Here is a 25,296-nt window from a genome sequence, read left to right on the forward strand (position 1 = left end):
GAGTGTTACAACGGTCTAATACTTTGATAATGGTAATAATAATAACAACAATAGAAATAATAATGTTAATAGTCATAATAGTTACAATAAGACTAGTAATAGTAATCCAATATTAATACGAGACTCAACGTTTACAGACCAGAATACGAACTGGCCAAACACCCGTTGGAAAGTGGCGTCTTACGAACCCCTTGGGGTCCCATCGCTGCAGGAACTCTTCTAGGAGGTAATGTCTGTTGCCAAGCGATCGTATTCTCTCTTGCAATCACCTACTCCACCCTCGGCCATATAAGCATTGTAGACTACCTCGATTAACAATGTCAATTGTATAATTATGTATGTGTGTAATGATAATAATAATAATAATAATAATAATAATAATAATAATAATAATAATAATAATAATAATAATAATAATAATAATAATAATAATAATAATAATAATAATAATAATAATAATAATAATGATAATAATGATAATAATAATACATATACCAACATACCAAATCCATATATAAATACCTCAAACCACTCACTCTCTCCATTACTGATTCTAACACAAGCTCTACTACTCTTGTATAAACTTTGACTGCTTTTAACAGCTTTCCTCCTATCCTATATATATATACATATGTTATTTTTTCAGGCTGTAATAATAATAATAATGATAATAATAATAATAATAATAATAATAATAATAATAATAATAATAATAATAATAATAATAATAATAATAATAATAATAATAATGATAATAATGATAATAATAATGGGGGTCGTAAAGGGCAAAACTTATGCTTCGACTCGCCTACTCCTCTTGCAAAGGGGTTTAAGGTCTTTACGTATGAAGCCTATGCACTAAATTTCAAATCTTCGAAACATCGAATAGCATGCAAAGTATTCAATTCTTTCTTCATGATACAAAAGTCAAGACGATTCACTGCAGGACTACTGGCCTAGCCTGTGGGGGTGATACAGCCTGTATATTTCACCACGGTGGCTTAAAGAGAATTGGTAGTTTTCTTTGTATATTCTATTTTGGCTGTTGTCAGCCGACGCTATTGAAAAGTGAAATGAAATTTACAAAATATACTTCTAACCTTGACAGTCAAAGTATTCGTCAGGAAAGAATAGTTGTTCCTTAAGTAAATGATGGCAACTGTTGTTGACAGCAGTCGATAAGATAAGCTTTATCTTCTGTTTTGTGATAGGAGGGTCAGTAGCTAATTCTACAGTCATGCGGGAGATGTAACACTGAAAATACACGTTATAGTAGCACTAACATTGTTTATATAGGATACACGTTTAATTTGTTTTGTTTCCATTTTTCGGTATTCCCTGTTCCTTTCTATTTCTTTGCCTCTCTCTCTTTTTTTTATTCTCTTTAGTAATTGCTTCTCATCTGTGCTCTTGGGTTCAATGTGACACAATTCCTGTAGTTTATAATCCTTCTACTCTTCAGGCTTCCGTTATTGCTCAATTATCAATGATGATATTGTGGGTGGGAGGTAAAGGGAACACGGGTTGAGGGAAATACTTTTATTCCTGACTAGTTTCGCCTGAGTGGTTTCCTCAGAGGAATAGTGTTCGAAGTCAAGCTGGTTAATATATACATGACAAAAAAAGGGAACGTGGCAATGTGTCTGGTTGGTCCCCCACTCGACGTCATCTGCCAGTGTGACGAGTTGTCGCAGCGAGTGGACAAAACAATGATGATATAAATAATAATGCTTCTGTGTAATGTCACAAACACCTCTCTCCGAGAAGGCTAGGACGATGTCTTCTTTCGGAGGAGGTTTTAGAAGGAAATTTAGTGTAGTCTGCCCTTACTGTGAACTTGCTTGCTCCCTGGTAGGGCTCAAATTGCTTCCACGATTGACCTCCGTCCAAGTTACGAGGCTCGAAATCGTTTGGCAGTCAGCATTCCAAAAACAACACCTCAAACAGTGGCGGATCCAGAAAATAATTTGAATGAGTCGATAGCATCATAGTATGTAAAGCTGCCCAAGACCTCAAAGTCATCACCACGTGCATGGACAGATTAAACTTTGTCATCCAGTAAGCCCCACAAACGAATGAACCTTGGTCCTGGCCCAGGAAACTTGGAAACCCAACGGCTCCGCAAAAAAAAAAAAAAAAATACAGCATCATCAGCAAAGAAAAGGTCAGATATTTTAGTGTTGCCAATGCATTGCAATAGCATTGGTTGACAACTCTGTCCCAGTCCATGTGTAAGTGTTGGAACGATGATGTGCCCTTGCTTCACTCCTGAACTGACAGAATAGAAGTCGACGCACCTCCTTTATACTTTACAGCGCTCTATGTTCCAGAGTATAAGCTAGACACCAAGCCAATAACCCTTATACAAATCCCAAGGATCCAGAGACCCCGGAGTATCCTATGAAGCGCTGAGTCAAGCACTTTCTTGAGATCAATATACATACATACATATACCAAGGCTTTTTCCCCCTTACAAGGGGGGTAGCCAAAAAGGACAAGGCATAGAATCATTCCCACCCATTCCATCCATGAATACACTCCACACCCCCTCCACCCTCCCTCTTATCTTAGCACCTCCTGGATGACGGGTCATCCCTGCACCTTGTCCACTGCCCTGGGTCAGAAGCAGTGCCGCAAGACACAGCACATCCACAGCAAGGCCACTTCATTAAATCGGCGACCCCCCCTCTCCGTCCCCCTATGCATAAAAGGAGAAGACGGGGAGAAATCCCTTTGGGCTGCGTCAAATTTTGCTCACACATACTACCTCATCCCCCATCCCCCCGCCCATTCCCCCTCATGCATCACAACATCATCCATATACAACCATTCTCCATTCACCCCTGTCTTCTGTCCTCTCCCGTCCTTCCTCAACAGACATTCCCCTCTTCCCCAAAGTCCCCTTCACCTCATCCATCCACCTCATACTAGGACGTCCCCTCCTGTTCACACCCTCCACATCTGCCTTCCATACCTCTTTTACTAGTCTTTCTTCACTCATTCTTTCCATGTGTCCAAATCATCCTAATACTCTTTCATCAACCCTATCTCCCAACTCCCTTTCCACCCCTGTTCTCCTCCTCACCTCCTCATTTCTCACTCTATCTAGCCTAGTAACTTCCATCATACTTCTCAGACACCTCATCTCAAACACACTCAAAATCCTTCTCTCTTCCTCTCTTTATGTTCCATGTTTCTGCCCCATACAGTGCTGTTGGCACAGTCACTCCTTCATATAGTCTCCTCTTAGCATCCATTCCCAAATGTCTATTCCTCATTACACTCTTCAATCCACTCAATCTACATTCTACCTCCACCTTCACTCCACCTTTTCCTGCCACATTTGCACCCAAGTATCTAAAACTATCCACTTCCTCCAGTCGCTCTCCCTTGATGCTCACTTCCAGTCTATTGCCACTTTCACCCCTTGTACATCTCATTATCTTACTTTTACCCACATTTTTCTTTAGCTTTCTTCTATCACATACTCTCCCAAACTCTGTCACCAACTTTCTCAATCCCTCCTCCGATCCTGCCACAAGCGCAGTGTCGTCGCAAACAACAGCTGGCTCACCTGCCACTTTTCTCCATTTTCTTTATCCATCTCCAATACCTGACCCACTACCCCTGAGATCAATATAGGGTGTGAGAATTCCCTGTTGAAAATCACGTCTGTGCTCCAAAAGAACATGAAGCAATAAAACCCGATCGGTTGTTGACTTAACCGGGTTTAAACCCAGACTGCTCAAGCCTCTGAAATTTTAACATGTGAACGAACCCGTGTGAGCAATCGATAGGCGTTGTTGCTGTCCTGCCGGCCCCTTTCCCTATCTTAGATAAGGACAAACCAGGCCCCTTTTCTAGTCAGAGGGAATGATACTGGATTGCCAAACAGTGGACAGCACGGCATACAATCCACGACTTACAGCAACTCCGCGCTGATGTTGCAGATGCTAGCCGATTTCCTTCTTTCAACTTACAGCCTCTTTGACCTCAGTTAAGGAGGGCGGAGTTTCATCTATTGGTGGATTGGCAACCACCACACAAACACCAGCAAGTGTAGGATGGTTGGTTGTAGAGTCATCCATGAACAACTGTTCAAAGTACTTAGTGAAAAGACTACACCCTTCCACGCCTAACAGTAGTTGCCCATCAGCATTTCGGACTGTCTTCCAATGGGTAACAGATCTGGAGAGGGATTTCTTCAAGGTTCGGTAAACAGGCTTAATGCCATTTGCATTAAAATGACCCTCGACATCCTCAGCAATCCCCCTCGCGTACCTCTCTTTACCCATCGTAAAGAAAACTATAGTCCACTGATTTATGAGTCCCGTGTCGACTCATGTCTCCAGCCATTCTGGTAGCTCGACCCACCTCTCTACTCTCCAGAGTCTTGCATGACGCCACATTATTCCTTGACTATGGACGATCTCCAGGGCTCTCCCTGGCAATTTTCAGAGTTTCACGTTTGAAGGTGCCTCACATCTCTTCAGGGTAGTCAAAGGTGCATTTTGAACTGATTAGAAATTGTTGCCACACACTCCTGGGTACATGCATTACCTCTGAGCTTACCGATATTGAATCCAGGTTGATTCTCTTAGACTGTCTGAGTGTTGCGACTACAAGTTGATTAACCCCCCAAAAAAATCTGCTCTCCGGCAAACTCTGTAGTTCTGCAGGATCCTCCAACAAGTACTAGCAAGCATGTGATCGATCTCTTTACCACTCTAGCACTGCAATATTAAGTTCATCGGTGTGGCTTTCTGTTCTGGAACCAGGAACCAGCAAACCTCAACTTTCTTGTCTTTACATAATTCAGGAGTGCATTGTTATTGTTCCTGGTTCCAGAGCCATATAGTCAGCTCTGCTGATGCCAGTGCACTGGAACATCACTCACTCCCAGGACTCTCGTCCATACTTCCTACAGGGATACTACGAACGGCAAATGCGTGGTTTAGTGACCCATAATTGGGTTGGGTGGCCACAGACTCATAGGTATTTCAACTTCCCTTAACTAGTTTTCTTTTTCATTCATCTAGGTGATCACCACACCCTCTTCAAAAACGCCATCTACGAGTAGATAGGAATACCACATAGTTGTAAACGAATTTTGGCTAACGCCAAACTATCTATATCCATATGAACCTCTGGTTCTTAATTGTATTTCACACCTCTACAGGGATCGTGGCAGGCAACAAGAATGACCAAAAGAGTATACAGAATATGTTCTCTGCTATTGAGATTAAATTCATGAAACCTGAAATGAAGAGCAAATCCCTTTTACCGCTCCACGCCTTCACTCTTGCAGGTAAAGTCAAGGACGACCCAGAAAAGGTCATTCTCAGTTTCTCGTACTTTCAAATTCTTCCCCAGAATTATCCCCAAGAAAACATTTCTCGAATTTGGTCATTTTGTTCATTAAACCTTTTGGCCTTATGAATTGTCACACAAATATTGTTCTGGCTAATTCTATATGATTCTGATTTCCGAAGTGATGGTGGAATGATACATAGACAGCATATGGCTGAGACCCTTTCTATTCAAAGTCTCTCCCTAAGTTAAAAGATAGCCTGACGCCAGAACAAATTTTGTACAGCAAGTCACAGAGAGAAGACCCTTGGTTGTTGGAGAATCCCGGACCCCTGTAGTAACGTGACACTTCGATTATTACCACCACAGGAGATATCGGACAGACGTCTATCATCAAAAAGCTCTCCGAACATCCCGAAGACACGAAACTCCTCGGGGACAGGGGGATTTTCGGAAACTGCACTGCGTGCCCGCGCCAGTACTCACTCGAGACGACGAAGTTCTCCCACATGACCCAGGCAGAGATCTTCGCCGGTATAGACGGTGAGTAGTACAGTGTTCTCGTGCATTCTGAGGGGTGCTTTGCATGGTCAAGCTCTTTCAACAATAGTGGTATTGTCAGCATAAAGAAACTTGTTAAAGACAGGTAGGGGAAGACGATGTGAGGGAGACAACTGACTGTAAGAGCCTTTATTGGGGGAAATTTGCCTAACAAAGGTTCTTAACAACATTTGAACATCACAAAGTCTCTTCTTCAAACTATTGGAGTACTGATCTTATTAAACCTCAATTTTTAATGATCGCCCAATCTACCGAGGATTGCATTTTTCAACAGATTAGAGTAACAACGAATGCAATATAATCATATCACACTCTGAGTTCAAAACGTGTAAATAGGGGATAGGAGGGGGAGAGGAGTGTGAAGTTCTGAAACAGAGTGAAGAGGGTCCCAGTTTGCTTTGTAAACTCTGTTTTGTCTGCTGCCAGGATTCATTATTCCAACTGAGGAAACCCGGCAGCCAAAAAGATAAGTAATAGTATGGTTCTCCGTATTTACCCTTCTCCAGGCGTTATTCCTTGAACTCCCAGGCAGATTCTTGATCTATCATTTTTTTCTCGTGTAATTTTGACATTATCTAAACAAGATGGGCCTAGATACTAGCCTCATCTGCATGAAAATGTATCCAATATATGTAAACACACACACACACACACACACACACACACACACACACACACACACACACACACACACACACACACACACACACACACACACACATGTATATATATATATATATATGTATATATATGTATATATATATATATATATATATATATATGTATATATATGTATATATATATATATATATATATATGTGTGTGTGTGTGTGTGTGTGTGTGTGTGTGTGTGTGTGTGTGTGTGTGTGTGTGTGTGTGTGTGTGTGTGTGTGTGTGTGTGTGTGTGTGTGTGGCGTTAATGAGAGGTTAATCTGTACACACACACACACACACACACACACATATGTATATATATATATATATATATATATATATATGTATGTATGTATATATATATATATGTATATATATATATATATATATATATGTGTGTGTGTGTGTGTGTGTGTGTGTGTGTGTGTGTGTGTGTGTGTGTGTGTGTGTGTGTGTGTACAGATTGACCTCTCATTAACGGACTAAAAGGGGGGTAACGGTGTCCGTTGATGTGAATAATCCGTTGATTTGGAGTGGTTTTTGTGTGTGTGTCTATTGGGGGGGGGAGATCACCTCTAAAGTTCTATAAAATCATAGTATACGCACACACATATTAATATTTCCCTTTCTGATACTGTTCACGAATTGATAATACTCTTAAAGTGCACAAATGTACATAATAAGCATGAACGTCACCGTTAGCAGAGATCAACGTAAGTTATGAGCGTGTCAATAGCCTGGCGCACCTCCGACATCTTGGGTTTAACCACCACTACCTCCTCCTCCTCCTCACTGCCACTCGCTCCCTCCTGCTCGTTGCCAGCGAGAACAGCTTCAGCGATCTCCTCCATAGTGATTGCACAGCACTAAACAACAGCACCGAAAACACAGCAAAAACACCGCAAATACAGCTAATAAACGTCCAAACGTCCACACCGATCACAATCTAGTTAACTAGTAAACAAAACAAAGTGTGCGCCATCACGCCATCAGCCAATCAGCGGACAAACGCCGAACTAACGGACGCATTCACCTTACCCGTGAAATTTAGACTGTCGGACCGGACCAGCAGATTTCTGACCGGACCAGCGGATTTTGTCCGTTGCATTCGATATCCAGTAATGCGGTGTCCGTTAATGAGAGATCAATCTGTACATTTATATATATATATATATATATATATATATATATATATATATATATATATATATATATACTGTATATATGTGTGTGTGTGTGTGTGTGTGTGTGTGTGTGTGTGTGTGTGTGTATGTGTGTGTGTGTGTGTGTGTGTGTATGTGTGTGTGTGTATGTGTGTGTGTGTGTGTGTGTGTGTGTGTGTATGTGTGTGTGTGTGTGTGTGTGTGTGTGTGTGTGTGTATGTGTGTGTGTGTGTGTATGTGTGTGTATGTGTGTGTGTGTGTGTGTGTGTGTGTGTATGTGTGTGTGTGTGTGTGTGTGTGTGTGTGTGTGTGTGTGTGTGTGTGTGTGTGTGTGTGTGTGTGTGTGTGTGTGTGTGTGTGTGTTGGTGAAGGTGGGTAAGGAAGACATAAATCAGAATCCAAGTTTATTTCTGACTAGTTTCACACAAATAGGCTTCTTCAGAGAAATAATGTTAAGGAGAAAACAAGGCAAACATATTATATATACGGGGCACTTTAAGGAGCTTCGGAGAGTTCACCCAGGGTCGTCTCTGTATATTGGGGATTTTGTCCTATTGGTCGTTACTGAGGGGTTTTTGTTTCTACTCCGGTGGCGTATTGTCCTAGTTGCTGTTGCTAAAGCTGCGGTGCTTTTTGTCCATTTAATGTCACCCGTTCTTTGATTTGTATTTACATTGGTAGCAATATACAGTGCTTCAAGTACTTTCCTTTTCTGCCTGGTTAAGTTTTCGGTAAATGACTTTTCTTTAATGTGATTAACTAATGCACTAGTGTCGCGATGGTATCTGACATCTGCTCTGTGTTCACTGAGCCTTCTCTCTAACCCTCTGTGTGTTCCTCCAAAGAATGTTCACAATGCCAACCTGTTACAATGTCTAGAAAAAAAAATATATATATATATATATATATATGTATACACGAGTATATATGTATATATAGAGATTAATCTTAAGGCTAACGCCAGACGACTGTGAAAAATCTTTTAGGGAAACGAGGGGTGGATGAGAGGGGTAGAGGGGAGTGGGGAAACCTGTTTAACCCCTATCTCGAGCTTGAATTCACTAAATGCAATCTCGACTCATAGCGTTTCCGAGGTTGACTTTCTGTTTTTTCTTTGTCTACCAAGCTCTCCTTATCTCCAAGGCCAGGGCCTCGACCAGCTCATTAAAAACATTGTCCCAGATTCTTCGCATGTACTACAGTGACCTTGGTCTCCCTGGGAAACCTGAATACAAGGCATGCAACCGACTGGAACTTTTCAAGACGGAAATTCTGGTAGACACTGAAGTGATCAAGGATCAGGTAGGACAAAACGTAATCTGTTGACCTAATCTACAATACACAGGACTAGACTGTGAGTGTGATGGGAAGGGTCCTTTCTGTGTCTTTATCAATCTTGGATTTAAATCCCTGTGTGCATGTTCGTACACCTTTGTTTACCTAATTCTAGTATATAGGAAAGGAGCTACAATACCGTCCCCTTTTCTCCATCTATCACACTCAGCTTAGATTCCTCTATAGTTTTAGCTTGGGCTGGATGAGCTCCTGCCATGGTGTATGGACTTGGAGAGAAGATGTTCCATGCCAAACTTAAATCTATAGTAAACTAGTGCTCACCGCGAGGAACACTTATTACTTGGGCGATATAATTGTGTTTATTAGCTCTGACAATACTGGCTATGAATGTTTATTGACCTCCATGGCTCTGGAATCAGGAATATTAATAAATCTCTCCTTCTGAACTTACAAAATCCAGAAAGGTGAGAATTGCTGGTTCCTGGTTTCAGGGACAAGAACCACATCAATGAACTTGGTATAGCAACAGGAGAGGAATTACCATAGAGATCAATCACATTCTTGTTAGTGCTTGTTGAAAATTCTACAGAACTACAGAGTTTATTGGAGTGCTGAATGCAGTGGAACTGATCAAAGACTTGTGGTTGAAAACAACCAGACTGCGTATCTGATCCAAAAGAAATGTGAGATGTAAAACACCTGGGTTTCATCTGGAGAAGCTCGTAGATGATGCGTCTTTTCAATCAGCAAAATATGAAATGTTATGACTTAAATGAGTTCTATCTTAAAAATCCTAAGTTGCATGTCTAGTCACCTCTCAAAGCGAGTGATATTTGAAATGATGAATATGAATATATATATATATATATATATATATATATATATGTATGTATACATATATATATGTATGTATATATATATATATATGTATGTATATATATATATGTATATATATATGTATATATATATACATATATATATATATATATACACACACACAAACAAGTGCAGTGGTGGTGGTAATGTCTTGTGATCAATAATATAGATATATATATGTATATAGATATATGTATATATATATATGTATATATATATATATATACATATATGTATATATATGTATATATATATATATATGTATATATATATTTTTTTTTTTTTTTTTTTTTTTTAAGTTTTGTCGGACTATCGTAACTTCCTTTTTAATTATAAATCTATGAACTAGACACCATAAGTAGTTTCAGTGTCTTACCCCTAGGCTCTTAACTTCATGTACGCCTACACGGTATACATCGATGCTGTCCAGGCCTACATCACAAACGAAAATTGGGAAGATATAAAACCCTATTTTGAGAAAGTTCGGGATATGGGTTGGAATGACTTGACCAGTTTTGTCGGTAAGTGAATCCACACAAAGAGTAGTCATATCATAGCTTCAATGCATGAAAGTTAAATGAGTAGGTTATCATATGCTGAAATGATGTCAACTAGAAAAAATCTAGATCATCATTGCAATATCAAGATGTTTTTGCTTGGACAGTTTTCTATCTCTCAAAATAAATAGATGAATAGATAAGAAGAAGAATGACAATAGTGATGACAATAACAACTGTTAAATATAAAAAAAAGGCAAATAATAATCAATATAATAATTATCATGATAATAATATCAAGAGTAATATTAGTTATAGCAACCTTTCACAGATAACTACGACTACCGAGACTTCGACAAATGTGAGATGTTCAGTAAGGACGTTCCTTGTCAGTCGACTGTCGACTTGGTCGTGGTCTACGGCCATGAGGGAGGCGTCACGGATAGTGACTTTCAGAGGGAATTCATCGCGTAAGTGTTGTCAGGGATGGACAAGGCTAGACAAGTGTTGTCAGGCACGGACGAGTGAAACAAGTGATATCAGGAAGAATGTTGATTTATTGTTGTCAAGAATGAGGTTGTGGTTGTCAGAAAATATATTTATTTAGTGTTGTTAAGAACGAAATTAATTTTGTGTTCTCAAAATTGGAATTAGTGTTGCCAGGAAAGTGGTGTCAGGAAGAATGTTGATTTATTGTTGTCAAGAATGAGGTTGTGGTTGTCAGAAAATAGATTTATTTAGTGTTGTTAAGAACGAAATTAATTTTGTGTTCTCAAAATTGGAATTAGTGTTGCCAGGAAAGTGGTGTCAGGAAGAATGTTGATTTATTGTTGTCAAGAATGAGGTTGTGGTTGTCAGAAAAGAGATTAATTTAGTGTTGTTAAGAGCGAAGTTAATTTTGTGTTCTTAAAATTGCGATTAAAGTTGTCAGGAAAGTTTAATCTAGTATTGTGAAGAGCGAAGTTAATTTTGTGTTCTCAAAATTTCGATTAGAGTTGCCAGGAAAGTTTAATCTAGTGTTATCATGAGCGAGGTATTAAAAGGTGAATGTGCCAACGGCATTGTATGGGGCAGAGAGGAAAAGTTTAGATTTTTTGAGACGCAATGTCTGGGAAGTATAGTTGGGGTTACGAGGTTGGATAGAGTGAGAAAAGAGGAGGTGAAGAGGAGAACGGGATTGGAAAGGGAGATGGCAAATATAGGGCTGACGAAAGATTATCGGGATGGCTTGGACACATGGAAAGAATGAGTGATGAAAGATTAGTAAAGGAGATGTTGAAGGCAGAGATGGATTGAGTGAACCTGAGGGGACGACCGAGGTTAAGAGGGATAGATGGGGTAAAGGGGCCATTGAGCAAGAGGTGAATGTCTGTTGAGGAAGGAAGGGAGAAGGCAGGAGACATGGATAAGTGTATAGGTGGGAGGTGGGGGGTTAGGTGAGGCTTATGTGTGAATGATATTTTGACACAGCTCGAAGGGATTTCTCCCCGTCATCTCTTGTTACATGTGGGGACGTAAAGGGGGGTCGCCGATTAACTGAAGCGGCCTTGCTGTGGGTGTACTGTGTCTTGCTGCATTGTTTCTGACTCAGTGCAGTGGGCGGGATACAGGGATGACCCGTCATCCACGAGGGAAAGGTGGTGGATGAGAGTGGAATGGATGAGAGTAGGTACGTGCTTTGATTTGGGTACCTCCCTTTTCAGGAGGAAAAAGCTCTTGATGTTTGGAGAGAAAGATAGGAGCGAAGTTTAGCGTTGACTGAAATGAGGTTAACTTAGTGTTTTCAGTGAACGAGTTTTTCTGTTAACTTACGATTATGTCACCACTTAGAACAACGTTTTCCAAACGTTTCCGAACATAGCTTCCCCTGTTGTCATGTATAAGCAGTCCAGCACCCCTATCTTGTTATTAGAAGGATAAAAGAAAGATGAGTGTACTGCCTGATGATTTATTTTCTTGGTTCCTTAGAACTGAAACAAATTGACAATATTGTTTATAGAAGAAATAAGAACACCCTAGAAAAATAGAATAGCATGGAAAAGGTCAAATATGGGCAACTAGGTAATCAATTATACATATATCGATGTGATTTTTGTGTGCATCACTTCCCAGCACCCCCTATAATTGATTTCAACACCCCAGCTTAGGAAACGCTGTCTTAGAACAACGATGCAGCTGTCACCATGTTAATGATAAGCCATGTTCATTGATCAGTAAATAGCACCTGAGGTATATTTGAAACCCCTCCATCTCTTACTCCACACCACCCTAGCCAATATTTGGCCAGTCTGATCCTATCCTATCTTAACCTAACCAAAGACCTCAGAAAAATAGGATAGATTATGACAAATATAACAATAGTAATGTCTTAGATTATCTTAGCATTTTCTTCTAGGGTAGGAAAGCTTTATTTTTTGTTTGACCTCCTTATGAACTGTAAGGTCCTCCACACACACACACACACACACACACACACACACACACACACACACACACACACACACACACACACACTCCACGCCATCATGAACTGTTTATATAAGCAAACCAACGACCCAGCATCATAAACCTCATCTAAATGACACCGGTTTATGAAGTGCTGGCATTTACTCTCCTCGCCTCCAGTTAATCAATCATGGTGAAGCACAGACTGTATCGTCTCTCAGTGGCCAAGCCGGTGGTCCTGCAGCGGGCCCTCGGGGCTATACATTCTGATTTTTCTTTACCTCCTGCAGGCACATGGGCCAGGTGCTGGGCGTGGGAGAGCACCGCTCCCGAATGGGTATCCTTGATGGTAAGACTGGAGAATGGCGAGAACCGATGACCAACTTCTCCAATATCGCTGATTGGGGATGCAACTTCACGGATACTGCGAGTAAGTCACAAATTCCTGGTCACTGCATATCATCCACCAGGATACAATGCAATGGCTACTCTACTTCATCCATAGAAAGAAACAAACACATTAGAGAACATTTCATCCTTATCACACAGAATACTTGAAACGTATTACAGAGATTCAAATAATGTACTTCCTCCACAAAACACAAAGATAGTCAACGATAACGGTAATAACTGTTGACTGGAATTTCACTGAATAGACATCTGTCCTCCCACAGTGGTCCTTCATTCTGACTGTCGAATTCAACGGATCCCTATAAACTGCAAGACACCGTGAAGCCACACCCATTATGTCTGACTTGACACTTTCATCTGGCTGGTTATAGCCTTGTAGTTCTTTTACAAAGTTTAAGGGACTTCTCTGTAGAGTGACGTGTGTGCAGATAAGTGATCCAATGCATACCAAAACTATGCAAAAGTATATTTCATTGTAGTGTTTCTGACAGTAATTCTGTAGAGAATAACTCCCTTGCAATGACCTTTTTGTGCTGGAATCGTGCTAACATAGTGATATGGAAAGATTGTCAAAAATCGAGTATGTATGTTTATCCCGGCGAATGCCAAGATCCTCAACATCCAGATAGCCGCTGCAAGGTGTTACGGTCCCTTTTGAGTGCGTACATAAGTTCATAGCGTTACCATTACCACAGTTCAGGTGGGTAATAGCTGTCGATCACGTTTCCAGCATGTGATCTGAGATCAAGGTGAACCACACACACACACACACACACACACACACACACACACACACACACACACACACACACACACACTGACACACACACACACACGGAGATGGATGCCATGATTGTAGATCTATTTCTGTATATCACAGTAAAGTAAAATACACTCTTAGGCAAACCTTTGTGGAGTATTCACTGGGAGTCCCTGGTTAGATCCCCGGGAAGTACAGTCGAACAGTTGTTAGATTTGCACTTCCATGGGTTCCCAACTCCCTTGGATTGATGGACACCAGAGGTGCCATAGCCCAGTATCGCTTTGAAAGGTCTCAATCTACACATTCAAATACGCTCGCCATTCAACATATACTTGCCACCATCCATGCAACCTTACTAAACCAGGATAGCTAGAGGGTTTTTCTTTTCTAAGTTCTTTACCACTTCAGTTTCCGGAAGCTCTGGGTCTGCAATGCTGGACGTGATCGACGCACTGACAAAATACTACGATGATGTCTACGACAAGCTGAGAGAGAAAAAGGACACCGCCTCTGCGCATGCGCAGGTCGTCCTCTGGTACGTCGGGTCGAACCCCAGCGATCAGGACGAGGTGAAGAGAAAACTTCAGAACTTCAGGTACACATTCAGAGGTACGTGCGGAGCGAGGCTTCATCTCGTTAAAACTTGGGCGTGACATTGTTGTCCCCAAGGGCATAAGCGCCGGAGGACTATCAGCGACCAAATACATTACTCATTCAACTAAGTGTCGTAGTGGCTATCCTGGGACCGAGTGTCAGCCTATTGAACCAGTCATTAGTTTTCTTTCTTTTAGTCAACATTCTTTCACATACTTCTCCTCGGGAGACAAGTGTGGGGATCTCAGTGAACTTCTGTGAAGTTCAGGGTTTCCAGTCAGTGTAACTTAAGGAAAAACAATGCTGTTCTGTCTCTCTCTCTCTCTCTCTCTCTCTCTCTCTCCCTATTTCCTCCCCATCCCCTTTATCACACCCTTCATTTAACTTCTTCCCCATTGCAGATGTTTACATCATTATGATGGGTCGCAGTAAAGGCAGCTACATGGACTTCCTGGTTGACTCAAACAAAGACTTCTTCAGCGTGTCCACGTACACCGGCAAACCCGAGAAGATGGCCAAAGAGGTGGCTAAAAGAATCTGTCAAGGTAAAAAGTTTAAACTTTCCGAATATAAGGCGGTTTTTTTAACCCTTTCATTGCTATTCACGATCCATATATTTGTCCTGGATTTATTTATTTATTTTTAAGTCGAGGGGACTACCCTTCTCCCTCACTCTCTACAGGGGGAAAGATTCAAACAATTTCTGTTAACTCTTCCACTGCTATTGCCGTGTACTATTGTCCTGGTGACCGAAGCTGAAGGCTATAGAGAATTAATTTTTGCTTATCCTATTGTGAGTGTCCTCCATACAGCGCACAATTTCCTTTTCTTTATTGCTGAGATTGCCTAATAAGTTCCCGATGATCGCCGACGTTTCGGAACTTCCTAGTTCCATCTTCAAGGCAAAGTGATGCGTCTCAGATGCTGGGTATGTGATTTATAAGGGCCCTAAGTATCACAGAAAGTATACGTGCGCTGGCAAGACAAAAATAAAGTTTACACGACGCTTAATCTGTCAACTAACCAATGGATGCACTGAGACACATTACACCACTTCACACAATCAACTACTAATAAGAAAAGACTTACATGAACAAAACCGTAAAAGACAGAGAGCGGGATCCATGAAGATTGCTTTTTTTTTTTTTTTTTTTTTTTTGGTAACAGCGAAGTTTGGAACTCCGGAAAGAAACACAATTTTCGTGGATTACAGCGACAAGGAAGTACCTGTGTTGTATTAGTAGGGAAGGGGAAAGCTCGTGGTATAGTGGGCAGGTGAAGAAAAAGGAGAAGGGGAGACATTATTGAGGAAAATTGAAGGAAGTGAGGAAGGGGACGAACGGGCCCCGGATGTCAGAAGGGGTGTCAACAAAAGGTGTGCAGAACACAGAGACGAGGTAGAACAGGGGAGCAGAGGTATTAACATCAGAAATATAGATAATAGCAGCTCAATGGAAAGAGAAAATAACTGCTTTTATGGATTTAATGATGGAGGAGATGACAACCTCCCCCGACTAGTAAATCTAGAAGAGAAACTATATAAAAAAAAAAAAAAAAATTAACAAAGCATCTGAGGTTAGGTTTAACCAACTAACACTAGTTACACAAAGATTTGATGAACTGGAAGAACTAAAGAAGGAGAATCAAAACCTAACTAAAGAAATAGAAGAATTAAAAAGACAGTTAAGAGAAGTAAAGGATGAGAATGAGGAATTAAAGAGGAATAATAAAGAGAATAAAGAGTCCATAGCAAAAGAAGTAAGTGGTTGGAAAAAAGTACGATAGAACAATAAAATTTAATTTGGAGATATAGTGAAACAACGGATGAAAAAACAAACTAAGGACACATTTATTAAAGTGATGATGGAAAAGGAAAATATAGTAAGAGACTTAGCGGATAAAATTAAATGTATAATTATATTAGGGATGGAAGAGAAGAATAATCCAAAAAGGACTACAAAAATAAAGAAGAAAAAAGTAAATAAGATATTAGAAGTAGTTTAAGAAGATGAACCAGAATCAGGGAAAGAAACTGAAAAAATATATAGAATAAGGAAATATAATACAGATAAGGCCAGACCAATTAAGATTCAGGTCACAAACAACAGCAGAGAATATCTTGGCAAAAACAGGGAAACTAGCAAAAAGTGATCAATATAAACAGCTATGGATAAAAAGAGAGATGAATAAAGAGGAAAGAGAAGATGAGAAAGCAAAAAGACTAGAAGCTAAGGAAAAAACGAGAACAGAACAGAATCAGACAAAGAGAAATTCTATTGGAGAGTTGTGAATATGAAAGTGAGAAAATTTTTCATAGCAGAGAAAAACAGAAGGGAAACAGAAAAGAAAATGGAAGTAGCAGAAAATTAAGAGTGTTGTACACAGATATAGATGGCTTAATAACAGGCTTGAATGAACTGAATGATTACCTGAAGAAGAAAAAATAGATATAATGGGAATTGTACAGACAAAATTGAAAGGTCTACTACCACCCAACAGTGTAGGACATGGTGCATATAATTATTGGATTAGAAACAGAGAGGTAAAACAAGGGTGTGGAGTTATACATATCCGGTTCTGTAAGTACTCTCTGCATCTTCAAGATCTACACCTCAGTCTCTTTTCACTAACCAATTCAATTTCTTCTTCTTCTTCATCTTCTTCTTCTTCTTCTTCTTCTTCTTCTTCTTTTTCTTCTTCTTCTTTTTCTTCTTCTTCTTCTTTAGTCACTGCACCTCGTATTCTCAAGGACCGATTACGTCTTCTTATAGACCACTTCCCATTTTCTTTCAAGAGCTGCATCCCGTTTTTTTTTTTTTGTTTTTTTTTTCAAAAAAGTTTGACCACATTCCGTTTTCTTCCGCCCAGTGCCGTCGGTGTTCATCTACCCGTCGTGCACGAATCCTGACGGCCGGGAATCGAGTCACGAGTACAAGAACTATTTGTCTCCGAACCGGACAACCTTCATGATCATCAACCCATACAACTTTTTCACAAGCGATCATCTTAAGCTGACGGTAAGTAGCCCGCGTCAACCTCTAAACAACCTTCGAGGCAGGAGGAACGTCCTTCTAGGTTGGGGACGAGTTGTCTTCTCGATAAACCATCTTAGCAAGTTCGTCACACTTAAGCAGTGCTGGGCGCGTTCTTCGATGCGTTCCTAGGTGCGTTCCTCGGTGCGTTCCTAGACGCGTTCCTTGGTGCGTTCCTAGACGCGTTCCTTGGTGCGTTCCCAGATTCTTCTTTTGTGCGTCCCTAGGCGCGTTGCTCGGTGCGTTCCTATGAGCGTTCCTCGGTGTCCTGAGCAAAGTCATGCTAGTCAGGATACCGAGGAACGCACCTAGAAACGCACTGGGGGACGCGCCCAGTTCTGCACTTAATACTTTCATTCTGGCTAAGACCAGAAAGAAATCTTCAACACGGAGATCGAAATGACAAAATGCATGAGAGCGAACAACACAATATCCCTGGAATCAGTCAGAGGCCATACCAGCAATCCTTTGGAGTTTGGTTTTCTTAGTTGTAATATCCATTGGACTGAAAGATGTAGGGATGATCATATAAATTAAAGATTTAAACAAATTTATTCACAACATTATCTCAGTATTTGTGACCAAGCCTAACCTAAGTTCACCTGAAGTGACCATAACTAGAATTGACCCGGCCAACCCCCGGTCCATTAATCTTCCTGTTTGTTTTAACTTCGAGCATTTTAAGAATTTGAGCCACCCCCCCTGGGATGCGTGTGGTGGGGAGCCATACTCCACAAGGCCTTAATCGTCTTCCTCTCCTGACAGTTCGGTGACAGTAAAGTCCGCGTGTGCTCGAGCCGAACTAACATGAACCCCGTGGAAGGCGCAGACGCTACGACCTGCAAGGACGCTCCCGCAGACTTTCAGTTTTCGAGTCTCTGCGACGGCTACTTGTCATCCTGCAAAAATATCTACCTGAGCATCACTTCTTTCGGCGCGGGTACCACATGCATGAGTGGTAGGTCCATTTTCCAGTCTTCTTCGTGTGATGCTGACCTTATGACGCTGAAGGGGCGGTTTGAACAAAGGTTCTCTAGAACCAAACATGCTCTCAACCTTTCCTTTGCATTCAGATATCCTTCTAGCCAGTGGCATGATATTCTATTCGGCCCAGAGAGTAAACTTACCTAGTGAATTCAAGCTGGAAAATGCAAGTTATGTAGATTTAGCCTAGGAAACCTCTCTGTTTTCAGTCTCGAGTCCTTGTTAGAGATTTGTTCTTTATGCACACCTTATTAAAGCTACAAAGCTTCTCAGTATCCTCTCAGTACTCCCCTATTGGACGGCAATCGAAACAATATCCCCCACATTAGCCTTCTACTTTACTCATAATGTGTTCAGAACCCAAAATCTTGTCACTTCATTTGTGTGTTTTTATGTATTAAGAGAAGACAACACAAGACACAAAGATAGACTTATATCACCAGTATACAACAACCTATCCTTCTCCAACAAAACAAGAGATATCAGACAATTACTCAGATTATCACAATCCAAACGCGAATGTAAAAAAACAACATCCACTATCACAAACATATATATCCCATCAACTTCACCAACCCCACAAGGCTTCATCCCTCAATTCCAACCACTTATTGACAGGTGAACTGAATGCATACCATCCAATCTTGCTGAACACGCAAACTGCAGATCAATGATGACAAAATAGTTCAACAAATCCCCAACCTGAACATACTTAACTCCAGCAACAACCCTAGTAGACAATATCTCCAACACAGTCAACAAATAACATCCCCTGACATAACAATGTGCTCATAGTCCCTAAAAACACAAACAAAGCGGGTCACTATTCAAGATCCCTTCCCAGTTAAAATTACCATTGAATTGGAAGAGAAAATACAAACCACAATCAAGAGAACATTTATCAACTACCAAAAAGCAAGCAGGCAAGAGTGCCCAGAAGGTATAGAGAAAGAGTTTGAATGCTTAAAAATCACCAATCCCTGGGTAAAACAATAAACAAAATAGTAACTACCATCTTGAAGACAAATAAAAAAGATACATTCCCAGAGTCTGCAGAAAAAATCAATCCCAACTTCACACCGAAAAATAACAATTTAAAAAAGGAAGCACAGCTTAGCAGAAAAAGAAAAAATCTAAAACAAACAAAAACGTCACAAATCTGATAAACAACAAACAGATAGAAAACAGAGAAAACTATTCATCAAAATAGACGGAAAAAGTGAAAAATAGCAAATAGCAGAAAACTGTAAAAAGATATCCAAAATATCCCCCAGAGGACACAGAACACTTCATGACACAATACTCCACACTAACAATCCCGAGATGACATCGCAATATATCTTCCTTAAGTGACTTATGGTTTCTCCCGGGGACTGTTACCACTTACAAGATGTTTGCGTCATTTTGACATTTGGAAATAAACTCTCCTACTGGGATTCGAACCCTCGCCTGAGCGGTTTGCTTCGTAGAAGGCGAAGACCGTACCGCCACATCACCACGACCCTTCAAAACAGAACGAATTAGTTCTGCCCTCGGCAGAATGATTAGTCCGTGAACTAATTCGTTCTGTTTTGAAGGGTCGTGGTGACGTGACGGTACGGTCTTCGCCTTCTACGAAGCAAGCCGCTCAGGCGAGGGTTCGAATCCTAGTAGGAGAGTTTACTTACAAAATGACTACAGGTCTTCTGCAAGAGACACCAGAGGCAACGGATTGACTGATTGTTTTGTTTTTTTCAGATGAATGTATGTACCCAAACCAGCTCGATTACACTATGAAACATGAAGGAATGATTTGTGGTTCCACTGGTCTCCTGCCTTCCATACTGTTACTTCTGGCAACCATGACCCTCCACATCTTCAGGAGCTAAAGCTTAAGTCGGAATGAAGTTGTGCAGGAAACACGTGTCCTTGAAACTATTTTGTGAAAAGTGAATAGTGGTAGCTGCATTAGACCAAAGCATTTTCTCTCCTCTTTTCTCATTCACAAATTCTACCACAAGGGACGAAAAGAGAAAGGCGCTTTTTTTTTTTCTTTTTTACTTCTTTCAACAAAACTGCTCTATTAATCGTAGCCTTATTTATTGAAATGCATGATGTTCAGTTTCCTAAATTCTAAGCGTTTTCAATGCTAACTTCTTCTAGATATTGCCTTCTCCTAGTCGCTAATTAGAACACTTGGGGTCAAGTATAATGTCAAAAGTATCATTATATTCTTGTATATATAGATTTAGGATTTAGTTTAAATCAAAATGTTACAGTGTAGGTTGTAAGTACCATAATGTTAATTTTCTTAATAGGCAGTGGGCAAGTTATGTATGTATGTATATATATATATATATATATATATATATATATATATATATATATATATATATATGTATGTATGTGTGTGTGTGTGTATACGTATATATATATATATATATATATATATATATATATATATACATACATACATATATATACATACATATATATATATATCTGTCGTAAGTGGGAGTAGGAAAAACAAGAGTCTTAGTCTGAGTTTATTCCTGACTAGTTTCGCAGGTATGCTTTCCCAAACTTCATTTGAGAAAGTATACCTGCGAAACTAGTCAGGAATAAATTCAGACCAAGACATCAGTGTTTCCTATTCCCACTTACGCCAACCTGTCAGAAAGTTTCAATGAATATATATATATATTATATATATATATATATATATATATATATATATATACATATATATATATATATATATGTGTGTGTGTGTGTGTGTGTGTGTGTGTGTGTGTGTGTGTGTGTGTGTGTGTGTGTGTGTGTGTGTGTGTGTGTGTGTGTGTGTGTGTGTACATATATACATATATATACATATATATATATGTATATATATATATATATATATATATATATTATATCATATGTATATTTGCAGTTTGTTTACAGTTTTAATAATATATCTGGCATTTCATACTATTTTTTGTTACTAATATTGTATACGAATCAAACCAGTTACTATGCAAGAAGCAGCCACAAGCTGTGATATTATAAAAAGAAGATATGAAGTTCTATCAAAGGACATCTGGCCGGCACTGTGGGTGACAATTTCCAACGTACAATGCCCGTAGTAAGACAGAAAACGGAAGAAATGAAATGGTCGACGCAAGTATGGGGGAAATTAAAGATAGCATAACGGTGTAGAAATTGGAACTGGACATGCACTTAAGGCAAGAAATCCTGAAGATTTCTTGAGGGGATTAATAACAGTAATACAAGAAAATAAGCACACGAAAGACAGACCAGATCTAAAGATAATTGTATTATAAGGAAGGATGGGAAGATGATGGCTGAAGACTGGGATGCTATGCGACATGATGCTTGTTTGGTACACACCAGTATGACAAGGTTCCTCTTCTTGTGTTGAGTGGTTGGGTAGGGTGTGTTTACACGAAGGAAAAATATCAAGGGTCGTGAGATAACAACAGAAAGATTCAAGATGATATGGATGCTGTTATCACTCGACAAACTTGCTGGGACCGATTACCATATCCTTTAGTAGGTAGCATTATTAGTGTGATCGTTTGTTGCCTAATTGACTACTACAAGACCTTGAATAATGCTGTCTTGTAAATTAATGAACCCTTTATCAAGCAGAATAACGTATAGAGTTTCTTTTTCCGATTATATTCAACCAATATTATTCACTTCGGTTTTGGTATGAGGGATTTAATTTCCACCCGTTAATAGGAGATTAATGGTTATTGGGATTGAAGGCAGCTGATGAGAGTAATATCATAAGAACATAAGAATGGAGGAGATTGCAAGAGACTCTAAGGCCTACACTAAGCAGTTCCATGTCCCTCACCACCTATTATCTCTATCCATAAGGTTATCTAATCCTCTTTTACAACAATCAATTATTTCAGCGCTCACGACATGGCAATTAAATCTATTTCATTCGTTAACTATCCTGTTGGTAAACCATGTGTTGCTCATTTCCTTCTAACCTACATTTGTCCAATTTAAATCCATTACCACGATTCCTCCCCTGCTGTCTTAATATGATGACCTTGTCTGCATCACCCTTGTTAAAGCCCTTGACCCACTTGAACTCCTACATTAGATCACCCGCATTCTTCGTCTTTCCATAGAGTGTAAATTAAGGTGCCTAAGGCTGTCTTCTTATGGTAAATGTCTGGTAAAAGTTTGAATATATTTGTTATTTCATATACAGGCCTTGAGGGAAGGAGGTGGCTGACTGAAGCCCTTAAACATCTGGATACATTGCCAGACGTATGAAATGTGTGAGTTTATGTAAAAGGCATCTGTAAACAAATCCACATACAGACATACCTTCAGACACACCATCTGAAGTGTGCATTTCTAGGTACAATCGATGTCGCTGACTTTAAACTTGAGAGATTATTTGACGTAAAGAGTGAAAAGGTAATACAATAAATGGTACACAGTCCTGTGGGCTGGCACTCCGTCCCCAGACAAAGCTTGGGGTCTAGATTCAGTCCTAGAATGTGGCTATTTCTGGTTTTCTAATTGGGGCAGAGTTCCTATAAAGTGTGCGTGTTTTTTTATCTATCTATCTATCGATATATCAAAAGTCTATTTGCCCTTATAAGGGAGGCACCAAGCCACCTTTCCTAGTTCCATTCATCACCCAATTGTTTCCCGTATATCTCAGGGTGCGTTTCCACCAGGCGAATCAATTCAAATCATGCCGATTCGCCTGGTGTAGTAAACGGTTACACTGAAACTACCGTGGCGAAGCAACACGATTCATGAATCGCGTTGATTCTTCATGAATTGAATCTATTCGATTCGCTTGGTGTAAACGCAGCCTTGGCTCCTCATGGAATGATGCGACATCACTTTCACACCCGTGCATGTGGCAGTTCTACACAAGGAAAACTATCGGGTACACAGGAACAATTGTCCTGCTATGTCGGAAAATAAGTCCTTTCATGTCATAAGTACACCCTCCCCCTTCACCACGCCAATGTATACTCCAAAGGCTTTGTTCGGGATACTGTCTGACAGTTTTAGTCAATTTGTGGGAGTTGTTACTATGATGGAGGAATTAACAGTAATATTTGTAGGGGAGTGAATTGTGACTGGCTGGGTCATGTTGTGTTGTTAGCTGTACATAACTTTTGGGTTTTTGAAACACTCCGCCAATTTTTTGGGGTGCATAAAGTTTAGACTACGGACCCTCTTTATGCCTGTGGTTACTGATTAAGGCTGATTAAAATTGCCTGGTGTCACTGGACTGAGGTGAGGGGGGGGAGTTGTTTGTAGAAAACTGACAAGGCTGTAATCCAAACCGTAATAACACTGTAAATGGTTTTATATCTTTATGTTTGTATATTTTGTATGAAGAGAAACCAACACTGGTTAACTCATCAGTGATGGTCCTTCAAAATGGAAGTCTGAGATAACTGTCTCTCTACTGCCCATCTTCAAAGTCCTTCAACTTCACCTCCATCTGGAGGTGCAACCCCGAGGGGCTGGCATTTTGTCTCTGGACCTGGCCTAAGATCTCTATCAACCTCAACTGTTGCCCACTCCCATTGTGTGTGTGTGTGTGTGTGTGTGTGTGTGTGTGTGTGTGTGTGTGTGTGTGTGTGTGTGTGTGTGTGTGTGTGTGTGTGTGTGTGTGTGTGTGTGTGTGTGTTTTATCCAAGAAGAGTTATCAACTGGCGAGTTAGTTTCTCCTAATCCTAGCAGCTGGTGACATAGCCAAAGGCCCATGCTAATACAACACAGACAAAAGTCCAGCTTTCCTCCCCAGAGAGATCTGTGAGGAAGAGGGCCCGAGGACCATTATCAGCTGCTGTGGGACTACAGCTTCCCAATAAGAGAACCATGAGGCAACAGTCATTATTAGTGTTGATTATTTGTACGAACAGACTTAAAAATTAATAAAACACTAGAAATGACTCCTGGTATTCATTTTGCTACCCATAAAAATAGTGAATTCTCTCCGACTCATTAAGAAACGTGAATGGGAGAACCCATTTGGTAAACATCGTTAAGAACGCCATCCCGTCCGACCTGACCGTCGACAAGGTGAACACTATTCAGAAAACCCTCACTACGGAAATCCCATTAGGAAAAGCACCTACAGGGTAAGAGTTTCAAAATTCCCACTAGAAGTGGTAAAGTTTAGAATTATAAAAGGTCGAAATCAATGTTCCCTCTAATTATTTGCTGTGGGTGTGTGCAGAAATTAGTTTGTGTCCAAACTTTGCCTACTCTGAAAAAGTACATTGCACACCCATGGCAGCAGAGCCATTTCGTTTATAATGAAAGCGCTAGATTTAGAAGAGAGAAAAAAAAAACTATTGTTTGACAGTTGACAAGTTACTATATCTTTAGAGAATGTATGAGTTGATGTTTGGGTGGAACTTCTTTACTGAATGGATTATTATAGCATTTTAAAACCTTGTATGCGCATATCTTTTTTATGTGCGCTAGTTGTTGTAAAACATATGTGCGCACGTACATGCGCACAGCTTAGAGGGAACGCTGGCCAGGATAACAATGCTCAGCGTGGTAAAAGTTAGACTGGCTTAGATCAGGGTGATAAAGGTTGGTAAGATAAAAATCAGGCTGGCACAGGTACATATCAGGCTAATACAATTCCAAAGTTCGTTATTGTGAAGGTCTGAGCTCTTATCCTTGAGGGTAACAGCTGTCGATCACGAGTCCTACACATG

General features: G+C 40.1%; 1 protein-coding gene across 2 annotated transcripts in view; it reads left to right on the plus strand.

Moving 5' to 3' along the window:
* The window catches only part of LOC143019939 (uncharacterized), a 44,643-nt gene extending 24,014 nt beyond the window's left edge, over positions 1-20,629 (plus strand). For both annotated transcript variants that reach the window (XM_076175930.1, XM_076175931.1), the window contains exons 6-17: positions 138-226; positions 5,180-5,308; positions 5,680-5,853; positions 8,815-8,990; positions 10,243-10,381; positions 10,689-10,827; positions 13,093-13,232; positions 14,385-14,585; positions 14,972-15,115; positions 17,439-17,587; positions 18,368-18,560; positions 20,324-20,629. In XM_076175930.1, coding sequence (XP_076032045.1) covers positions 138-226; positions 5,180-5,308; positions 5,680-5,853; positions 8,815-8,990; positions 10,243-10,381; positions 10,689-10,827; positions 13,093-13,232; positions 14,385-14,585; positions 14,972-15,115; positions 17,439-17,587; positions 18,368-18,560; positions 20,324-20,454 — 1,804 coding nt within the window. In that variant the 3' untranslated portion in view covers positions 20,455-20,629. The remainder of the gene's footprint in view (positions 1-137; positions 227-5,179; positions 5,309-5,679; positions 5,854-8,814; positions 8,991-10,242; positions 10,382-10,688; positions 10,828-13,092; positions 13,233-14,384; positions 14,586-14,971; positions 15,116-17,438; positions 17,588-18,367; positions 18,561-20,323) is intronic.
* Positions 20,630-25,296: the final 4,667 nt, after the last annotated feature.

This window comes from Oratosquilla oratoria, chromosome 38, assembly GCF_046742065.1.
Source record: "Oratosquilla oratoria isolate Oo_2021 chromosome 38, ASM4674206v1, whole genome shotgun sequence".
NCBI lineage: Eukaryota > Metazoa > Arthropoda > Malacostraca > Stomatopoda > Squillidae > Oratosquilla > Oratosquilla oratoria.